This window comes from Phyllobates terribilis, unplaced genomic scaffold, assembly GCF_046119375.1.
Source record: "Phyllobates terribilis strain yellow unplaced genomic scaffold, ASM4611937v1 Scaffold_11__3_contigs__length_659146591, whole genome shotgun sequence".
NCBI lineage: Eukaryota > Metazoa > Chordata > Amphibia > Anura > Dendrobatidae > Phyllobates > Phyllobates terribilis.
This window is the reverse complement of record NW_027362771.1, coordinates 113,415,117-113,430,141: the sequence shown is the minus strand read 5'-3', so window position 1 is coordinate 113,430,141 and position 15,025 is coordinate 113,415,117. Positions and strand designations below refer to the sequence as shown.

Below are 15,025 nucleotides of genomic sequence, written 5' to 3'. Positions count from 1 at the left end.
TGTTGCTGAAAGTTTCACTCTAAGGCTATGTTCACACATCATGGTTTTTTCAGTGTTCATTTTCTGCAGCAAAACCTGATCTCGTGCTGGGAGGTTGTTCAAGATTTTTGTTGCTGTTTTCTTGCGCTTTTGCTTTTTTTTGGTGCCTTTTTGGTGCGTTTTTTCAGCATTTTTTTTAACTGTAATTTTGTCTCTGTTATGCAAGTACAAATAGTTCAGTGAAAAAAAAAATCTCATTCTGGTTTAGGTACAAAAAATGCTGAAGAAACTATGAAAACTTGACACCTGCATTTTTGGTGCATTTTTTTTCACCACCCATTACTTCCAATGGGTGAAAAAAGTCTGAAGCTGAAAAAATGCTGAAATAAGTAACATGCTCTATTTTGCAAAAAACACATGCAAAAAACAAAATCCTGAAAAAAAAAACCATGATGTGTGAACAGAGAATTCTGGAATCTCATAGACTTTTCTGGTACTGCAAAACACAGCGGAAAATTTGCATAAAAAAATGCTGAAAAAAACATGATGTGTGAACATAGCCTTAGGGTACGCTCACACTGGCATATAACTCGGACAAGTGCAATCTGATAAAAAATTGGATTGCGCTCAGACCAATACAATGAGGAAGCGCAGATCTGCATATCTTTTCTCAGCTGTATTTGGCATGAGAAAAAAATCACAGTATGCTGCGATTTCACTCTGAAATCAGACAGTGCGAGAAAAAAAAAGCATGCTATACGGACCATCAGTATAGCATCCAATGTTTACAGATACATTGCAATTCTGTAGAATAGGAAACTGTAAATGGTCCTGTAAAATGTTAATGGCATTCATACCTCATCCTTTAGAGGGAGTCTATCTTTAGGTTTTTTCCCCCTAACCTGAGACATAATGGATAGATAAAGACCCTAATCCCAGTGATGTGTCACTTACTTGGCTGCAAAGGGCTGTTTCGCTAAAATCACTATTTTATCAGCAGGAAACTATCACTAGAGAACTAGTAAACCTGCTGCCATATAGTCCTCCATATTCATGAGCCCTGTATTACCTTATCCCCACCACTGATTGACAGCTTTCTGCCTATGCACAGTGTACTCAGAAAACTGTCAATCAGTGGGGTGGGCGGGGTTATACAGAGCTCAGCATTCAGAGAACTTGTAAATCTGTAGCAGATAAAACTGAATTTTTCAAACCTGCAGCAAGCAGCCCAGTAATATACACATTGCTGGAATCAGGGTCTCTGCCCCTACGTCATGCTGCTCTCAGATGGGATAGCAAAAAATCTGGTGACAGATTCCTGTTAACACATGAACTATAGTCTAGTCTAATAACATACTTATCTTAGGTATTTGCATCATTCCTCTACTATTCTTCCTAGAAATGTATGATTAAATTAAAAACTAGGTATCACCATCTTAGTATAATGTCTCTGCACAGACTGACACTGTCCATTCAGTGCTAACATTGTCAGACTGTGTAAGGACACACCCCTTTGAGAAAAGAAATGAAAACACCCAGTTGTCAATTTATTCATAAATGTTTAGGAAAAATAACAGAGCAACTGCACAATATCGATTGACAAGTAAAGATGCTCTAGAATGTATATTTCACAGAGAATACAAGTATTAACTAAAACAGACATGTCAGCACTTCTTTAATGGGTAGAGCTGCAGAATAACAATTCATTATGAGCTGAAAATACTAAATAGAGAAACAATACAAATAACAGCTCTTCCAGTTGCAGCTTTTAGTTGAGTGTTTTTAGAACTATATGTATTCAGCAATATGGAATGACTGCCTTGTTTTCCTTGTTTTGTGTTCTTTTTAGTGGTCAACCTATTCCCCGTGTTACTTACACAGAGGAGGAAAAAAAGACTTGGGGTATAGTGTTTAAAGAGCTGAAGTCGCTCTACCCCACACATGCTTGCTATGAACATAACCATGTGTTTCCTCTGCTGGAAAAATATTGTGGATATAATGAAAATAATATTCCTCAACTCGAAGATGTCTCCAATTTTCTTCAAAGTATGTATTAACATGGCTCAATTATTGACAAATTGTTGGGTGAAATATGAGCTAATTTGTGTGCACCTAGTGTACATGAAGGGGTTTGCATTGGATACATAGACCCCGATTCATCAAGACTGCCATTTTTCATGTCAGTCTTGATGAGAAGGCCTACGAGAAGTAAGACGCTCCTGATTCATTAAGAGGTGCACATCTGAAAAGTGTCGTGTGCGCCTTGCCACAAATCTTACTCCAGTCTAAGACAGGAGTAAGATTTTTGGTGGAAGGAACACCACAACTTGTCATAAATTTGACAAGCGGGGTTTGCTACACCCTGTCCTGCTCCAGCTCTGCACATTTTGTTGGAGCTGGGTGAAAGGGGCATGAGACTTCCAAAAGTCACTAAATGTTAGTGCAGACTAAATTTTGCAACTTTTCAAAGCTTTTTATGCCACAATTCTGGCGTAAAAGCTTTGATAAATCAAGGACAAAGTATTGAAATGCACCTACGGTAACAGCCCATATTGAGAAGTTTTATTGCTCTCAATCAGAGAATATAATAATCTTGTATTTTGTTGAGATCAATTAAACTTCTTTGAACCGGCTAAGACAGTATAATACCATTTTTTCTTTTAGTGCTTATTAAGAATTGTATTTTGCGTGTTGATCTATGATTCAGTTTGTTAATGGAAAGATTCTTGTCTTCTTCATGTAAATTTACTCATTGACCTGTAAAAAGTATTCTCTGACCACTCAAATAACCCCTTTCTGACATGTCGCACTATTACGACACATGTCAGGTCCCTCCCTTTGGTGTGTGCTCCGGCTCTGAGCCCGCACCTTTCTTGGCACATGACAGCTGATCTGTCCAGCAGTCTTGTGCCCCTGACAGCCGCGGATAGAATCGCGATCCACCCGAGGCTGTTAACTAGTTAAATGCCCCTGTCAATCTCTGACAGCGGCATTTAACTCGCGCAAACCGGATGCGTGTCATTGGCCCCTCACATCAGTGCCCATGTCACATGACCGTGGGTTGCCGATGGGTTGGTATGACAACCCGGGGTCTGCAGGAAACCCCAGTGGTTGTCATTGCCAGATTGCTATGAGCGCCGATCTGATCATCGCCTGTGTGTAGCAGAAGCAATCAGAAAACTGCAGTTTCTAGTCTTCCATTCAGACTATTGAAGCATGCAGAAAGTGTAAAAAAAAGTTTATTAAAAAATGTAAAAAACTATAAAAGTTTAAATCACCCCCCTTTCGCTCCATTCAAAATAAAACAATTAAAAAAAAAAATCAAATATACACATATTTGGTATCACCGAGTTCAGAATCTGCCAATATATAAAAATAATTAATCGGATCGGTAAATGGTGTAATGAAAAAAGATTTAAAACGCCAGAATTATGTTTTTTTGGTCACCACTACATTGCTATAAAATGCAATAACGGCGATCAAAACATCGGATCTACCCCAAAATGGTATCAATAAAAACTTCAGCTTGGCGCACAAAAAATAGGCCCTCATCCAGCCCCAGATCCCGAAAATGGAGACGCTTTGGGTCTCGGAAATGGCGCCTTTTTTTTTTTTTTTCTTTTTACAAAGTTTGGATTTTTTTTTACTACTTAAATAAAAAAGAACCTTTACATGTTTGGTATATAAGAACTGGTAATAACCTGGAGAATCATAATGGCAGGTCAGGTTAGCAAAAAGACAAAGAACAACTTTGAAATTTCACTGCACTTGGAATTTTTTTCCCGTTTTTCAGTACACAATATGGTAAAACCAATGGTATCGTTCAAAAGTACAACTTGTCTCACAAAATACAAGCGCTCAGATGGCCATATTGACAGAAAAATAAAAAAATTATGGTCTGGGAAGAAGGGGAGCAAAAAACGAAAGCACAAAAACGGGAAATGGTCCGGTCATAAAAGAGCGATGAGCAATGAAAATGATTATTCATTAGTGCAAGTGTCATATTCAGCTTTGTCTAAGTCATGCAGAGGCCCCATATAAAAAGACAGCTATACTAAGTGGAATGTTTTTTTTTTTAACATTGGCGCATGTAGTATGCTTTTTTAACAGTGGCATGATAATGTGCAGCAGAATACACTTTCTTATAAAATTGAAAAAGTTATATCAAAGTATAACTTTTTACAATTTTTTTCTTGCCATCCGTCATGTCTATATACATTTGGTGTATATGCACCAGAAGCTCTTTCAGGGTATACACCAAATATACACTGCAATAGACATGTCAAGATTGCCTTAGCAAGCAGATATGAAATTGATGACTAAATATATGTAAAATATAGATTTTAACTCCAGTAGTGTAAAAACTAGGGTAATCTATAATCTAGTCACAGCATCAAAACATTTTGTTCATTTTCTATCTTTCATAAGAAAAATGAAAAATATGCTTAAAGGGTTTGTCTGGGACTAACACATTGATAACCAAAACTTATCCATAGGATAGTTCATTAATATGAGATTGGTGGGGGTCCAACACTCAGCACCCCCACTGGGTGGTTGGTACCTGCTCTGGCAGGGTCGAATGTACGCAATATACAGAATGGAATACCACAGCTCCATGCATTCAGCAGCCGCTAAGAATTGCTGCAGTTTATCTCCCATTTATTTCCCTATACTGTAGATAGGTCATCAATATGTTAAGCCAGGACAACCTCTTTGATTTTCTGGTTGCTATAGCTTTTATAAATAAGGCTAAATGGAGTTGGTCACCAAATATAACGGTCATGTCCATATTGAAAAGTACCTCCAATAACAGCATTATTAGTGTGAGCAGACTGCCTAAATAAATGAACTCAGTTCAGATCCTCTCACCTAGCCAAAACAGTTCTCATACTTTGCACTGACGAGGGCCAATAGCCTGAAACACTGTCTGCAAATTGAGATTCTGTTTTGGCTATTATCCTAAGTCATATTCAGGCCCTGCGTCAGCACCCGGAGCACCCGGGCAAGTGGCGGGGACCTGAGCAGGTGGGGGGGCCCACTCACCGTCGATCACGCCGATGCTTGTTCAGGGCCCCGGCAGCCGGCACAATACTTACCTCTCCCCGTGCCTCCGCAGCAGGTCCGGTGTCTTCCGAGGCTGCTGCACTGTGACCCCTCAGGTCAGAGGGCGCGGTGACGTCTATCCACCATGCCCTCTCCTGAGCAGTCACAGCGCAGAGCAGGAAGATGCGGTTGAGAAGCCCCGGAGCAGTGGCAGCAGGTGAGGAGAAGTGAGGTGAGTATTTGATTTTTTTATGTATGAGGCTGTATAGGGCATTATGGGGGGGGAACAGGCTGCATGGGGCATTATGGGGGAGAAGAGGCTGCTTGGGGCATTATAGGGGGAGAACAGGCTGAATGGGGCATTATGGGGGGTGAACAGGCTGCGTGGGGCATTACAGGGGGGATAACAGACTGCATGGGGCATTATGGGGGGAACAGGATGCATGGGTCATTATGGAGGGGAGAACAGGCTGCATGGGGTATTATAGGGGGGAAACAGGCTGCATGGGGCATTATGGGGATTGGGAGAACAGGCTGCATGGGGAATTATAGGAGGGGAAACAGGCTGCCTTTAGGCATTATGGGGGGTGGGAGAACAGGCTCCATGGGGCATTATGTGAGGGGGGCAATAGGCTAAATGGGGCATTATGTGGGGTCACAGCCTGCATGGGGCATTATTTGGGGGCACAGCCTGCATGGAGAGTTATATGGGGGCCAGTATCCTGTATGGAGTGTTATATGGGGACCAGTATTCTGTATGGGGTGTTATATGGGGACCAGAATTTTGCATGGAGCATTTTATGGGGTCCATTATTCTGTATGGAGCAATATATGGGGCCAATAATACTGTATGGAGGGCTATGTGGGGCCCATAATACTGTATGGAGGACTATGTGGTGCCCATAATACTGTAGGTGTGGCGCCCTGCTGTGCATTGGTGCCACAGATCCTAGAGGGGTGCATGGACGGATTCCTCCACAAGAGGCCCTCATAGCATTCACACACCTCCACCTTTCACCTCAGACCACCAGAGGGAGCCCGTTAGGGATATAAATAGGGAAGGTGGAGCTAGGCAGTTTAGTCTAGTCTGGAGTCCACAGAGAGTGCAGTCTGTGAGGAAGTCAGTCCAGCCCAGACTCAGGGAGCTCAGGTTAGTGAGCCTAAGGCGTGCCGACGCCGTAAGAGCGGTGAAGAGTAGCGAGGCCTACTGCCAGTGTGAAGCCTAGTGAGGGCCCCGAGCGTGGCCGAAGGCAAGTGGAGTAAGCGAGCTACATAGGGGGCAGAGGAGCTTACCCAGCTCACCCCACAACCATATACTGGACACCGGGTCCGCGTCTGCAGGGATCTCTACGACCAGCAGAAAACAACCGGAACCCCTGGCGAACTATATGTCCCAGGAACACCAAAAGCTGACTGATATACCAGGGTCAGGAGTCACTGAGGCCCAAGAGACCAGGGAGTGTGAACTCCAACAGAAGGCCCTACCACTAGGTCAGCGGGTGCAAGACAGAGACCAACTTAGGCCTAGCTCCAAGCAGGTCATAAACTTATCAGGAAAAGGCAAGAAACAGGAGGCCCCACACCCGCTCACTGGGGAGAGTCCTGAAATGCACCCTTCACCCTACAGTGCCCTGGATCGTGCCTGAAACACCACCAGTAAAGGTACTGAAGTGAACTGTTGTGAGTGTGCCTGTTCTTCTTCTTCTGACTCGGCTGGGTCCCCTCTGTCCTTCATCCCTTCTCCTACGCTGCCCTGAGGCCCCGCTCCACCTGTGGGGAGCTGCACCAACTAAGCTGCCTGATCACTGGCCTCAGAGGACTGTAGCAGCGCTGGTGATCCTCACCAGACACCACGGGTGGCGTCACGAACTTTCCCTATCCAATACACCTTTGCTCCAATTCCTTGCTTTTAAGAGTGACCCCAGGGTATGGCCTCGGGAGCCGGCCACCGCGGCATCCCCAAAAACGAACAACAAGCCCCGGGCGCCGAGTCGTCCCCATCCCCTGGGCGCGTCATATGGAGGACTTAGTAGTGCCCATAATACTGTATGGAGGACTTAGTGATGCACTGTGCGCTGTGAGGATTCGCCAGTTTCTGAGCTATCGTGGAATTTACAATAGATATCACTCATGTTATGTAAGAAGTGAAATCTTAGGACTTGTACTATATATATATTTCTCCGCCGTATCTCTGCATCATGAATCGTGGTATGTGTCAAAGGGGCCCACTGAGACTCTTTCTCCCAGGGCCCACAAAAACCTGGAGCCGGCCCTAGTCATATTGCACGACTCGTTAAAGGGTCGATAGTGACTTGTAGGATTGCAGCTTCCAATAAGTGGTGCTATAGAGTTCAAGTCCTCCTTCTCTCTGAAGAGGCAATTTACAATTTAAATAAATGAAAACATCTGAAGAAATGGTCATCAGAACTTATACCAAGAAAAACATGCCCATAGCTTATTCAAATTATCTATTTGTCCATAGCATTTTTTAGTCTTCCATAACATATTGCCATTCTCATTTACAAAGTCAAAGACAATAAAATACAAATTATATATATATATAAAACTACTTATTCAGACATGATGTCTACGTTATATAATTTCTGGAGAAGGTGTAAATTGTCTCTTCAGAGAGGAAAACAACTAGAACTCTGGTGCCACCTATAGGAAGTAGCAATCCTAAAAGTCAATATTGACTCTCCAACGAGCCTTATCACATGACTTAGGATAATAGCCTAAACCAAAATATCAATTTGCAGAAATGTTACCCCTTGGATACTGGAGAAGGTATCAAATGTAGGCTGACTAAATTGACTTCCATTATAACTTCAGACAATGCTAGTACAGATAAAATGTGCATGAGTTACAGCCACGAGTCCAATATTTTTAGTTTACGGTCTGGTTGGTTGCTTACTGAATGCAATATGAATGAAAGGGGTAAATTGATTCTCAGGGCTTGGTCCAATGGACACCTCAGTAATCTATGGACGTTGGAAGTCAGCCCTGCAAACCACCTCTTGCCTGCCGTCATCTACTTTTGTTTGGCCAGCCCACCACAATAGCACTTGTGTCACGCCACAATGATGACATCATGCCAGGCTGGCTAATCGAAAGAGGAGCCAGAGATACCGTCAGTTAAGAGACAGTTCTCCGGACTCCCTGTGGTGACTGCAGATTACTGATGTGGCCACTGGACCAGATCCTGTAAATCATTTTGTGCCATCTGTAATCAGTAGGAATTATGTTCTAGACCAATGTTCCCCGACTCCGGTCCTCGAGCCACCAACAGGTCATGTTTTCAGGATTTCCTTAGTATTACACATGTGATAATTTCATCACCTCCACAGGCAAGAATACCATCACCTGTGTAATACTAAGGAAATCCTGAAAACATGATCTGTTGGTGGCTTGAGGACCGGAGTTGGAGAACCCTGTTCAAGACTGGTAGCTCTTTATATGTAGCCAGACTCTCATGCTTTACCTTTTGCATATAGTATGAAATAGTCATGTCCAAGTTACATAGTCATTTGCTTCTGTATCTTCCATAAAGCTTGTACTGGTTTCCGTTTACGTCCTGTTGCTGGTTTGCTGTCATCACGAGATTTCCTGGCTGGTTTGGCATTCAGAGTATTTCACTCAACTCAGTATATTCGTCATTCGTCAAAACCCATGTATACACCGGAGCCGTGAGTACATTTCCTTCAGTTTTCTAGTGTTGTAGCTGTTAAACTAAACTGCAACGTGAATCGTTTTTTTCTCTAAAATTGCTTACCTAAAGTAACAAAGTAAGTTTACAGGTTGTTGAATTCTAATTTCCTGCTTTATGTTCAGTCATTAAACTTTTCGAAAATTTTGTGGGCTTTTTTGTCTTTTTCTGCAGTGATGTTTGCCATGAGCTTTTAGGACATGCACCCCTCTTTGCTGATCCAAGTTTTGCCCAATTTTCACAAGTAAGAATTACATATTAAATATATAATACTTTAAAATAAAAGTAAAGAGTTATGTCATTCAGAATAACCTTTTTTTGAATATGCTTTCAGGAGATTGGATTGGCATCTCTTGGGGCACCAGATGAATACATTGAAATGTTGGCTACGGTAAAAGCCTTTATTTCTTTTATTAACATTTGGAATTTCTTTTTAAACCCTTTTAGATCTGTATTTGTTGCATAGTGTCCTACCCCTCTTTCTTCTCAGTACACGGCACATCATTTATAATCTGGTCTATAAGAATATTCCTCCATTACATTAAAAAGCTGCATGATTTTTCGAGTTTCTTGATCTTATCATGCTTTCCTATTGGGAGGAAACAAAAAAATCTATGTTGCAGACAGAGGAAGTATAACATATGACAGAAGGTTGTAGATGGTAGGCTGTTGGAGTACCAAACCCTGCAGACCAACGTAAAGGTGCCCACATGTTAGAACAAATCAGATGAAATTGCCAATTTCAGGGGTACTAGCCGACTATTTTCTGATATCAGGGGAATGAAGATCGGGCATGGTTAAATTTATAATCTGATACTTCTGTTCTCAGGAAAGATAAGTCACCACCAGAGGTAACTGTCAGCAGCTTACTCCTCTCTTTCCATTGAAATCACATGCTCGATTACAGTGTAAGGCTATGTTCACACATTGCATTTTTGATGTGGTTTTTTGATGCATTTCTTTATGCAAATTTTCAGCTGCGTTTTACAGTACCAGCAAAGTCTATGAGATTCCAGAAATCTCATGCACACACATTGGTTTTTGTTTGATCAGTATTTTGTGCTTTGCATGTTTTTTTGCAGAATGGAGCATGTCACTTTTTTCAGTGTTTTTTCAGCGTTTTTCACCCATTGAAAGAAATTGGTTAATGAAAAAACACACCAAAAATGCAGGTGTCAGTATTTTCAGCGTTTTTTGTTCCAAAACCTGATGAAATAGAATGAGATTTTTCTTTCCACTGAACCTTATGTATATGCGTAAAGAGACTAAAGGACTGTGAATAAAACACAGCCAAAAAACACAGCAAAAAAACAAGCAAAATCCTGAACAAACCTTCCTGTCAAGAGATCAGATTTTGCTGCAGAAAAAAAAAACACTGAAAAAACACAATATGTGAACACAGCCTAACTAAACTTTATAAGATCTATGAAATCCTGGAGCCCATTAAATGTCCAACAGATTAGTGAGCTCAGTGCCTCTACACAATGGCTTGTGCTATCAGTGCGGTTGTCAGAATCCGAATCATCTCGGTTCTACAAGGCATTTAAGAGGCTCTAAAATATATATAACAACAATTTATAAACGGTTACACTCTAACTAAATTGAAGGTGGGGGGGGCAGAAAGGGCCATGTGTTTGTTGAGGTTGGGGGAAATAGCTTATGGGCTTATGAAGAGAAAGCTAAAGGAAAGCCAAAAACAAGGCAAAATGGAAACTCTGCAATCGCCTTACCGAGCCATCATTAAACTTTCATGCCCATACAATTAAGAGGAATCTGCCAGAAGGATTTTACTATGTACTCTGAGATCAGCATAATATAGAGCAAGAAAGTCTGATTCATGTGATGTATCACTTACTAGACTGCTTGGTTTAGTTTTGATTGAATCCCTGTTTTATTTGTTGTAGATGTAGCAGTGATCATAATGCTAAACTGTATATAACCCCGCCCACACCACTGATTGGCAGCTTCCTATGCCAAGCTGCCAACCAGTGGTTCGGATGGGGTTACACAGATTAGCCAGACTGCTGCGCACATGAGACCTAGTCCGTCAGTGATAATCTCCTGCTGATAAAACACTGATTGTATTAAAAGTGCAACATATGGCCCAGTACATGACACATCCTTGGAATCAGGTTCACTTGCTCTATATTATGCTGCTCTTGGATTAAATAGCAAAAACCAGCTGACATACTCCATTTAAAAAGTTGGGACCCTCTGTAACTCTCTTTTGAGCGCTTTGCCTCTTCTGTGTGCGTGACTACTCCACTGACCTCTTCAACTACCCTGATTGCCTGGTAGCAGTTATTTTTGAGTGTTTACCAGTGTCACATCTTCCTAGAGTTTGTACATTCTTTCTTTGGTTTTGTGGATTTAGAGTTACCAACTTCATTTTTCATTTTTTACTAAACCTAAAACCGTAGACAGCCAACATTTTTTATTGGCATATTGTAAAACTATATAATTAATCAATAAGATTTTAAGTGATATGTGTATTTACAGCCCAATATTCTGATATGAAAACATTAAGTGTATTCACTGTGAATTGTAAAAAGATGAAAATTACAGCCCTAATAATCTGTACAAGCTCTAAATTAAAGAAAAAAATCCAAAAGCTTCAATTTTTTTTTTGCGGACTGGGAAAAGAGTGGCCATGAATTTCTGGATGGTTGGCAACCTTGTGTTTGGGTATCTAACTTTATTCCCACACTCAACAAAAAAAAAAACTAATGAATTGATACAGTACCTAGAATATGTATGTCTAAAATGTGTCTAAAATATAGAAATGGGACTGATGTAAGTTACATTTCTACAATATGAATGTTTAAAGATTGATGTACATGACTATTCCACAACACGTGTATAATACTGCAGTCTGTTCTGGCGTTATATAAAAGGTATGTAACACACAGGTACTTACAGTTACAGTAATGTCAGGATTAGAGCAGTTTTAAGTATCTTGTCGCTTCAGCTGTAACTTAATGAAATACTTTCTCTACTCTTTTTAATCATTAGGTATACTGGTTTACTGCCGAATTTGGACTTTGCAAACAAGATGATAAAATAAAGGCTTATGGAGCAGGGCTGCTTTCATCATTTGGAGAATTGCAGGTTTGAAAAAGTTTTTTTCATGCTTTATAAGTTATCATTGTCATTTTGCCAAACCTTCACAGTTATGACATTCTCTGTCTGTTACAGAAATCATTATTTAACCACAAGTTCTAGTCATTACAGTACACATGCATTTATTAATTCATTTTGTTTACGACTTTTACAGTATTGTTTGACAGAGAAACCTGAACTGAAGCCCTTTGAACCCGAGAAGACTGCCTTGCAGAAATACCCGATAACTGAGTTCCAGCCTATTTACTTTATCGCTGAAAGTTTTGAAGATGCAAAGGAAAAAGTGAGGTGAGACTCGTCACAAGATTTTACTTTATTAGAATGAGATGATAAACTTGGCGAAAATCATAGATTCACATAAGTGGACACCACTTATTCAAATTATATATATTGAGGGAAGGGAAAAAAAGGGGGAAAAAGAATGTGAATTAAAATATAACTTTTATTAATTATCTTATAAAATTGATAAAATAGGTTGCTGAAATGATCTATTATATAAAATTAGTGGCTTATTTAAATTGACAAATTAATTGCACAAATTCTCAGTAGAATATCATAGATGACAATGAGAAATTATTTTTCTGTCAATCTATATATGGTACAGGCCACTGTCCCTTTAATGTAAAGTGGCTATCTGGACCATAAATTAAATGAACCACAAAAATATGGATTAATCTTCCTATTAAATTTGTAGGAGAGTAAACTACCATTGAGTATATGGTCTGAATTCAATAGTAATCCATTTATTTAAAAATCATATGGAAAGATCAGTGCACTTATTGATAAAGATCTAAGTCCCCTTCTCAGGTGCTCGAGTGCCATGCTCGAGTCCCCGCCCCACATGTTTCATGGCTGTTAGACAACCAATAAACATGCGGCGATTGCCTGCCATACACCGTAATGCCGTAGGCATGTTGGCTACTGGCATCAGTCTGCATGCCCATGATCAGTGATACTAATGTTCTGGACGCAGCGTATTTTTGCAGTGTCCAAAACGCTACGTTGTGCAGTACACGCACAGTGGATGGCATTAATAGAAATCCCATGCCCACTGTGCTTCTTTTTTATGCTGCATAAAATCACCTGTGGTGTGGATTTCCGAGCTGCAGCATATCAATTTCTCTTGCGGAAACGCTCAGTCTCCAGTGCGGAATTTGCCCATAGACTTGCATTAGATGCCGTAAATTCGCAGTTAATAAAAAGCACATGCATTGTAAATGCATTTACACAGGTGTTTTTAGTCTGATTTTAATAATAAATAATTTAATAAAATGAAGTGGGGTCCCCACTATTTTTTTTTATAATCAGCCAAGGTAAAGCAGACAGCTGCTGGCTTATATTATCAGCCTGGGAAGGTCCCTGGTTATTGGGCCCATTCCAGCCTAAAAATACAAGCCCACAGCTGCCCCAGAAGAGGCTCAGCACATTAGATGCGCCAGTTCTGTCACTTTGCCCGGTTCTTCTCGATTGCCCTGGTGCGGTGGCAATCAGGGTAATGGTAATTGGGGTTGATGACAGCTGTGATTTGCCAAAATTCACATCTGCCATCAACCTCTGGGGTTAGTAAACAAGAGGTGTCTATCAGACACCCCTATTACCAACCCGGTAATAAAAAATAAAATCACACACACAGAAAAAAACCACTTTATTTGAATAAAGACTCCCTCCACACTATCCCTCGTTCACTAATTTATTGAAAAAAAAAAAAAAAATCCCATGCAGGTCCAAAGTAATCCAACGAATCCGAAGTAGTCCAGAAAAGGATACCTTAAAAACATAAAAAGACAGAAATAAAAACAATAGACAGTTCCTCGTTCACCAATTTATTACCCAGAATGTTAACACTGACGTTTTTCTACCCAAAAAATGCCTTTGAATATCGGTCACTTTACTACTATTCACAGTAGCTGGAGCCCGAGTAGGGGAACGTGGACTACAGAGAAGCTTCGTTTCAACATTTTGGGTAATAAATTGGTGAACGGGCCCAATAACCAGAGACCTTCTAATAATATAAGCCATCAAAAATAACCCCAAGTCGTGTTTTTAATTTATTTATTAGGTTAATCTATGTCCAGTAAACTACACACGCACGATACTATCTGTCTAACCCATATCTATCTATTCCATATTTATCTATCTTATATCTTTGCACAACTAATAACACACCAAAGAGAGACAAAAACATATGTCAAAAACGCATGCAAAAATGCATGCATCAAAAACGCAAAGAAAAATGCAAGTGAGCTGAGGTGCGAGATTCATGTGGAACTTCAACTGCATGAAACCCCGAAGAAACACTGATTGTGGGAACATACCCTAATCCTCTGACAACATTGTTCCCAGCAGCGTCCTGTGAGTAAGAGATGCATCCAGGTGTCTTCACCATACTGTTCCCATTCCATTTGAGCGCTGTTTCCATCCATTTAATTGATTTTCCTGCCTCCCCAGCCCTCCTATTAGGGTCTTACAGAAAAATGCTTGAGTTTTTCATTGACTTCCATTATACCCAGAGCTCGAGTCGAACCCGTCCAAGCGTCCAACCTGCTCGATTCGAGTACCGAGCACCCGGGCATTTTAGTGCTTGATCATCACTATCATGGACATCTTGTAAGATTTTGAAAACATTAACAAAAAATGCATGCTTATGGTCAAAAGTCTTACCTAAGCAGTGTATGAGACAGTGCAATATGTCTTGATCAATAAAGTATGAGATGTGAAGAATTCACACATGCCATTTATGTCCAGATCTACATACACTTGTCTTTCCATATTCACTTGAACTGAATAAGCAAAAAACCTCCATGATGATGATGTGGATACTCAGAGAACATTTGAAGCACAGAGTTGACAAACAGGGCGTACATAGAAATCATGGGACCCCATATCAGAAGTCTTAATTGCCCCCCGCCCCAAAAAAAAAATATTCGGCGGGGTCACAGTATAATGGACCCGCCACAACCCTGCACACGGTATAATGGACCCCGCACAACCCTGTACACAGTATAATGGACGCCGCAAAACCCTGCAAAGAGTATAATGGACTCCGCACAACCCTCTAAACAGCATAATGACCACTATACAGCCCTCCAAACAGTATAATTTGCCCCCACAAAGTCATTTAAACAGTATAATGACCCCACATAGTCCTCCAGATAGTATAATGGCCCCCCAAATAGC

At 40.7% G+C, this 15,025-nt stretch overlaps 1 protein-coding gene across 1 annotated transcript in view; it reads left to right on the top strand.

Annotated features, from left to right (window-relative positions):
- Window positions 1-15,025, top strand: part of PAH (phenylalanine hydroxylase) — a 146,935-nt gene that overhangs the window by 104,276 nt on the left and 27,634 nt on the right. Inside the window, exons 6-11 of the mRNA XM_073651525.1 lie at window positions 1,829-2,025; window positions 8,573-8,708; window positions 8,903-8,972; window positions 9,063-9,119; window positions 11,741-11,836; window positions 12,003-12,136. Coding sequence (XP_073507626.1) covers window positions 1,829-2,025; window positions 8,573-8,708; window positions 8,903-8,972; window positions 9,063-9,119; window positions 11,741-11,836; window positions 12,003-12,136 — 690 coding nt within the window. The remainder of the gene's footprint in view (window positions 1-1,828; window positions 2,026-8,572; window positions 8,709-8,902; window positions 8,973-9,062; window positions 9,120-11,740; window positions 11,837-12,002; window positions 12,137-15,025) is intronic.